We start from the raw sequence: 7,308 nt of genomic DNA, 5'->3' as shown, positions 1-7,308 counted from the left end.
CAGCCAAGAGGTCAAGGCAAGCAGGCAGTGGGGACCCGAACAATCCTGTGTTCAGATCTAAAACGTAAAAAATTTAAAAATCGCCCTAATATGTTATTGTTCTCATCTTACTTGATAAAATTCTGTAAGGTTTCATCCTAAAAACTATTTATAAGCCGTCGTTCATTACTTTGGGCTCTCCTTATGAAATCTGTAAAGGAGAAATCGAAAAGTGGCTTTTGATTCAGTTAAACTGTGAAGCCGAGAAGGTAAATTAGAGGTCCCTTAACAGCAGGTCCTTGAAGATTTCCTCGAGGAAAAAAAAATATGGTTAGTTCCCCCTAATGATTGCTCTAAAATGATTGCCAAGAAAACTCAAAGCAATATTCAGCTTTCTCGCTTCCTCCTGCTTGTCCCTGGTTTAGCCAGACTGAGAGGAGGATGGTGAGGGAGGCACATTGTGCAATTTCTTATTAAACACATCTGGAATTTGCGCACTCTGGATCGAATGCCAGGGATTTTACAAAGAGTTTATGACTGTGACAGAAAATTGTCCTTTTAACGAGTTTACAAGCAGTAATCACAGGGGCTTTTACAGGACCGGCCCACTCTGCTCCTTGCCAGATTTGCAGACATTTCCAAGATTCACCAACCAAGGGAGCAGGAAGTGGGCCGGGGTGCCCAGGGAGACAGAACTTCCACGAGTCTAAAATTATACTAAACAGAGCTGGAAGACTGGGGGGTAGTCATCTGGGTAGGAAGAGAGGGCATGTAAGAAATTAAAGTAATTGGCCCTTCCTATTTTTCAGGGAGATTTCCGCGGTGTCCTTTGAAGCCTGTCAGGGTCATTGAAAGCTATCTTTGTGCAGGGTGTTTGTTTTGGGGAGTGAATGTGAAGAATGCGAGGAGATCCCCTGTGAGAGCCCCTCCTGCAGAGGGTGGCATTTCTCCGTGGCCCAAGACGTGGAGAATAAACACCCTAGTGACTTAAATAAACACCAACTTAATGATCCAAAACACTAACAAGGGAGATTGGGACCCTGAGCTCCCAATCCAAAGGATGGTCTCTGAGCGGCTGTGTGAACATCTGTCCATCACTGAGGGGAAAAATGACTTTATAAGTAAAAGTGACTACAGTTAAGTACAGTGACCCTTTCTCCCTGGAACTCAGTCACAGCCATTTAGCATTTAAAAAAAAAAAAACTCATAATAAGAAGGCCTTAATCTCCCCATCTCCCACCCCCACTTCTAGATCAGGACAGGAAAGATAGGAAAGAGTAAGAAAGAAATGAATATATTAATGGTGACACAGATGGAGAAAAATCAAAATTATGAAACTGTCATGTCAGAAAATAGACTTCCTCTGGGGAGTAATATTTTACAAAGCACAAGCAAGCCAATCCTGTTATCCTGAGTAGAATTTTAATAAATAATGCCATTTGTTTCACTAATTTTAAAAGCTAAATACAAAGATACATCATTTTTGCCCCAGGCAAAAATAATTTGGAGCCTACATGATTACTGGGATTTTTCTGGACACTATCAGGCAGCACCGCAAAGAACTCCTGTCCTGTTGGTCTGCTTTCTATTTGCACAGAGTAATTCACAATGTTGCTATCCTTGTACAAGTTCCCTTTTTTTTCCCCCCCAAGCAGATAAATTATTTTACTTTCACAGTCTTGTCATAAATTTGTTAATAATACAAAAGAGCTAACATACGAATGATGTGGAGAAGAGCTAGTGGTAAACAAAACTGCATCTCTAAATAATAAAAAAATAAATAAATACCCCAAAGCTAAATTCACTCTTTTTCTGTCATATAATTAACTCAGTCACCACTCTTGGTTCAGGGGATGGCCTTCAAAGTACCCTGCAATTCATAACCACCATTAAGTAAGAAAGCAAGAAAACTATTCGTTTAAAAAAAATGGGGGGGGGGCCCAATGACAGCAATACACAACTCACCTTTCAGAAACAGAATCAGTACTCCTGGTGTTCTACTAAGTTTTAATTTAGACTGGTTTAGGTACAATAGAAAAGAAACCTGAAAACACATGCTGTTTTAGTAACAAATACCAGGTTGCTAGATTTGTTACCTATTTTTGCAAGCTAGAAACTAGGAACAGGAGAAACCCTTAACAGGAGTAGGCTACAGATAAGAAAGCTTCAAGGGCATGAGAAGTAATGGCATTCAGGAAAGTGTTTTTTCACACTGGTACATTTTTAAAGTTTGCCATAAAAAAAACCCAAGAAAACAAACAACAACCAAAAACCCCCACTAAATTTGACAGAAGTATTTGTATTACTAATGGTCACTTCTATTTCTAACTGCCTCACATAGAGAGCATTAAGACATTTAGGCACTTGTTTTTTCCCCTAATACTGTTCTTTCATTTTAATCTACATAAAATTGTTTAACACTAAATATGAAAATGTAAACTTAATTTTCCCCATCAAAAAAAAGTTATAAGATCGTATTTTTCCTATTCACCTTAAGAATGCAACCAGTTCCTCCCAGGCTGGAGGATCTTTTCACTATTTTGATCTCCTCTCTCTCTGTCTCTCCCTCGTTTTCATTTCCTTTTCCTCTTCTCAAAACATTTTTCCATAAATAAATTAAAATGAAGTAATTAAAATCCAGTTGATTTTGTAATTTCCATTCATTGAAAAAAGAAAAAGAAAAAAGAAAGGCTACTGAAGCTGGAACACGGGTTGCCGAGAACCAAGACTGGGTGACTGGATATTTTTGTTTGTTTGGGTTGTTTTTTTTTTTCGTTTCCCTGATCTCCACACTGGGAGGGGAAATAATGCAAAAGTGGAAAGAGTTGGAGAGAAGAGGGCACTGAGCTTGAGATCGCTGTTGCGTTTGAATTTTTAAAAAGATATTTGTGAAAGTCCACCATTCCTTTATGCGCAAAGAACCCCAGAAACAAGCTGCAAAAATGTTCCTGATTTCTATTTACAAGTGTCCCTAGTCGCTGCTTCGAGGCCCCAATCCCTCCCCCTTAGGACCCCAAGTCCACCAGACTGGAGGTGAGGGGGCCCAGCAGAGAGTCCTGGAGCTGATGCTGGTGGGCTTGCAGGCCGTGGGTGGGCTGAGAGGCGGTTAAACCTGGGAGAGAATAGTTTGAGCTCCTGGCGTGGCTCATATTGCCCTGCAGCAGAAGGACCGAGTTCTGGTCTGGACTTTGGGGAGGTGAGAATTCTTCTTCTGAGCTGGACATGAGCGGCTTGCCCCCTTCCAGAGGAGAGAGTTGATTCTGCTTGTTGGAGGAGGAGTTATTGTTTTCAGTGTTCTCCCTAAGAAATAGAGGACAACACCATATGGTTAAAAAAAAAAAAAAAGTAAGTTAAAAAAAAGTGTGAGATGGAGGGAGGGGAGCTGGAAGGAGGAAAGGGCCATTGTGCAATCAGTCATTGACCCAAATGGAGAAGCTCTGCCCTCTCACCCATCCCCAAGGGTCCTAGGGGAAATGAAGAGGCAGAAGAGACTTGAGAAATGGGGAGCTACGGACAGAGCTCCTGGGGAGCCAGGTCCCTTCCTCTTCCAGATTTTAGAAAGCCAGATCAGCAGGGCTTATTTGAAACATAAAAATTATTTTTAAATTTTTGTTCAAGCAGTTATTTTTAAATACCTATCAACAAGTACCACATTTAGAAGTAATGAAATTTGAAAATCTTCCAACAAATGATTGTTGGTGATGAAGAAAATGATCGGGGGACGAACAGCACCCACTGAACAGATGTTTGGTGGTGAATCAAGTCAATTGTCCTGTTCCCATCTGAGGAAACGATTAACCGTCGAGTTTCCCTGCCCCTGCCCGGAGGTTGTGGTCTCAGAGACACAGGACAGGTCATGGGAAGTGGTGTCCAGAGCGGCCCAGTGACCTGAGTAAACACAGGGAGCGCAGCCAGTCTCTCCGATTTCATCAGGGAGTGGGCCCTCGGGCCTGGCTTAAAGGACGGCCTTTTTGAAACTAACGTCTACCTGGAACTGTACTGTTCCTGTCTCCGTGTTACTCGCTCAGCCCGCAGTCCCTCACGGCCCTCTCTCAGACTCCCTGCGGGCATCCACACCAGCGCACCCATTCCCCACAGGGGAACTTCGCGACCCCGCACAGCCGGAGCCTGTGCGAAGAACCGGGGTCTCAGTCTGGGCGCTCGGTGCTGGTGAACAGCAGGGTCTTGTAGCCCTTGGCGCTTCTGCCTTCAGAGGGCTCGGCCGTCCTCCCCACCGCGGGGCCCGCCTGTCTCCCCAACTCTCTCCCCATCTTTCGCAGTCTCTCCCAGAGAGCCCATTTCAGCTATCCAGACTCTTGCTTTTCCACCCAGAGGGGAACAAGGCGGCGACATCTTCGGCCCCCAGGCTCCGAAGCGAACAAAAGAAACCTAGCCGACTCGGGAGCTTAGGTTTCCCCCAAACTGCCCGGCTCCCCGAAGCGCTCTCCCCACCGCCGCAGCCGCCGCCGCCGCCTCCCACACGCTCTTCCGAATCTCGGTCGGAAACTCTACAGCAAACGAGTGGAGCCGGGCCAGGTGGCCGGGTGTGTTGGCGTGAGGAGGGCGGGGGCACAGACAGGTTAAAAAAATATTGCTTTCTGAGCTCTGGGGCGAGAGAAGTCTGCGACTGGAAACCCCTTCCTCACCCGGGGAGGGGGGCGGGGGGGGCGGCGCGGACAGCGAGACTGACCAGCCTCGGCTCCCAGCCAGGCTCGAGGGAGCCGACGAGGAGCAATCTTTTCTGGGCTCGGGGCGCCAGGGAGTAAATGCAGCGCCAACTCTCCCAAAGCTCTCTTTTCTGTGGATTTCTTTTGAAAGACTCCTCCCTTTGTACAGCTAGTGCGGAATTAAGCGACCTCTCACCCAGAAGACTACCAGGACAGAGCGATTGAAGGACGGGGCGGGAGTGGTGGCTGAGAAGTTTCAGGCCAGCTCCACCCTCACCGGGAGCAAGAGAAGAGAGGTTCGAGACCCTCAGGCCCCACCGAACCCCTCTCCTCGCGATACCAATCAACACTGCCCTTCTAAGCTGATCTAGAAACTCACTCTCCACCCGCCACTCCTCGCCCCAGCCAGCCAAGGAGGCATGAAAAACAAACCTAGCGCCAACATTTTCCAACACACATCCAAGGAAACCCACGCGCGGACGCTCAAATCAGATGAGCACCCCCCGCCCCACCCCTAGCAAGCGATCTCAGAGTTCACGAACTTTCGCCGCAGTGCCGCGGAAGCCTGGGCGCCGCCCGGCGGAGGGCTCCGGCCGGCTGGGTGGACACGGTGGCTGGTGCCTGCGGGGGCGGGAAGGGGCGGCGGGGACAGGAAGGCTTCCCGGGGTCGCCCGATCAGCGGGAATCACTCCGCGTACCTTTCCTTGGCCTCGGCGGCCCGGTCTCTTTGCCTCCGGTTCTTAAACCAGTTGCTGACTTGGGTGGTTGTGAGGCCGGTGGCCTCGGCCAGCTCCCGCTTCTCACGCGGCGAGGGGTAGGGGTTATGCGCGTACCACTCCCGCAGCACGCCCCGCGACTTCTCCTTGAAGCAGTAGCTGGTCTCTTCGCCGTCCCAGATGGTGCGCGGCAACGGGAATTTTCGGCGCACCCGATATTTGCCCACCGCGCCCAAGGGCCGGCCGCGCAACTTCTCGGCCTCCACGTAGTGCGCCTTCAGCCACAGTTGTTGCAGCTTGGGGTGGTTGTGAGGCGAGAACTGGTGGCTCTCCAGGATCTTGTAGAGCTCGCGGAAGTTGCCGCGGTGGAAGGCGACCACGGCCTTGGCCTTGAGCACGCTTTCGTTCTTGTGCAGGTGGTCGCAGGCGGGCAGCGACCACAGGAACCTGCCCAGGCGCTCCAGGTTCCCGCCTTGCTGCAAAACCTCGCATACGCACGCCACTTGCTCCTGCGTGAAGCCGAACGATGGCAGCATCGACATGGCTGGGGCCTGCCGGGGCGCACTGCCCTGGCGCACGCGGCAGGGAGCAAAGCCGAAAAAGCAGGAGGAGGCAGCCGCAGAGAGGGGGGCGCGGCTGCTCCTAAACCCCTCCCTAGGCTTTGCGAAGGCTAAAAAGCGAGTCGAGACTTGGGGACGGGCGGCCGAGTTAGTGGAGGAGGAGTAGGACTCGCGCTGGACAAGGAGCGTCCGGCTCACTCCGCAGCTTTTCGGGCCTCGCTGGCTCCGGCCTCCCGCCGGGTGGATGCTGCTTGTTGCCGGGGAACTTGGTTTCTGTTCTCCCCGCAGCTGCCTTAAAGCGCGCAGCGTCCCCGGCGCGCTGATTGGCTGCGGGCGGCGCCTATCCGGGGCTGGCCAGCCCGCGCGCCGCCAGGCCGGGCCGCGAGGCCGCGCCGCCCCGAGCGGGGAGGGCGAGGCTGTGCAGCGAGGGATAGGGAGTGGTGGGAGGAGGGGGACCGCGAGCGGTGGGAAGCGAGGGGGGGGTGGGGGGAGGGAGCGGTGCTTCCCGGGGACGGGGGTGGTGGGAGTGGGTGAGCGCGTCAGGACCTTGAAAAGTGAGCCCCCTCTGCAGTGTCACCTAAGGGCAGCCGCGCACATCTCTGCACAAATCAATGACTCCAGACCTTCTGATTCGCCTCCTCTCCCTCCATACCCTGTCTCTGTCCCTTGCAGACTTGCCCTTTCCCGGTGAGCTCATATTTAATTACCTTAATGTTGGAATGAATAAGTAATGGATTGATGAATAGCTTATGGAACGCGATAAATAATACAAGAGCAGACCAGTGCTCCGGGCTGCAACCGCTGGAAGAATGGCTTCTCTCCCGGCTGGCTTCAGCTCCAGGAGCCAAGCCTAATTTCCTCCTCTCTTCCCTCCTGCCCCCACCTCCCTCCAAAAGTCACAGATACTCCCGGCTGTATAGCGCTTCCCTCATTCTCAAAAGGCCGCGACTATTTAGGACCACGCAAAGAGTTGTGTAGAGCATAGTTGCTGAGCAGATAGAGATGCCGAAGGTTCATTTATGATTTGGTATCTTAATGTTCTATGGTTTAAGTGGGCAGGCTTCTGGACTCGGTTTCCCCATTAGCGTGGTTGCATTTTCCAAGGCCACCTCTGCTACCGAGGAATGCCGAGAAGATTTACTTGCTATTAGCAAAAATGCTTTGGGAACCTCGCGCGAAAGGCGCTGGATGGGGTGTAAATTAAATAAAACTGTGTCCGGCTCCAATAGCCCTCTGGTTGTAACATAATCCTTGCCCTGTTCTGAGAGGGACACTGCCCTCAAAGCGAGAACGACAGCGGCTCCAAGAAGATTAAATAAAGAGGTGTGTGTGTGTGTGTGTGTGTGTGTGTGTGTGTGTGTGTGTGTGTAGATTGCAATGCTGGCC

General features: G+C 50.6%; 1 protein-coding gene across 1 annotated transcript; it reads right to left on the bottom strand.

The window, feature by feature from the left end:
- Positions 1 to 1,274: 1,274 nt before the first annotated feature.
- SIX1 (SIX homeobox 1) lies at positions 1,275 to 6,178 on the bottom strand. The gene is made up of 2 exons (XM_079914931.1): positions 5,345 to 6,178; positions 1,275 to 3,279 (listed from the first exon to the last, which is right to left on the bottom strand). The coding sequence occupies exons 1-2, from the start codon at positions 5,902 to 5,904 to the stop codon at positions 2,985 to 2,987; spliced, it is 855 nt and encodes a 284-aa protein (XP_079771057.1). The 5' UTR covers positions 5,905 to 6,178; the 3' UTR covers positions 1,275 to 2,984.
- Positions 6,179 to 7,308: the final 1,130 nt, after the last annotated feature.

The sequence above is a fragment of the Stenella coeruleoalba genome (genome assembly GCF_951394435.1).
Source record: "Stenella coeruleoalba genome assembly, chromosome: 2".
NCBI classification, from domain to species: domain Eukaryota; kingdom Metazoa; phylum Chordata; class Mammalia; order Artiodactyla; family Delphinidae; genus Stenella; species Stenella coeruleoalba.
Note: the sequence above shows the minus strand (reverse complement) of the source record. Positions and strands in the feature narration are given on the sequence as shown.

Excerpts from the sequence above, each read along its gene's own strand:
- SIX1 (XM_079914931.1), bottom strand. The coding sequence starts at position 5,904 with ATGTCGATGCTGCCATCGTTCGGCTTCACGCAGGAGCAAGTGGCGTGC. Across the intron at positions 3,280-5,344 it reads GCCGCCGAGGCCAAGGAAAG|GGAGAACACTGAAAACAATA; the intron begins GTACGCGGAGTG and ends TCTATTTCTTAG.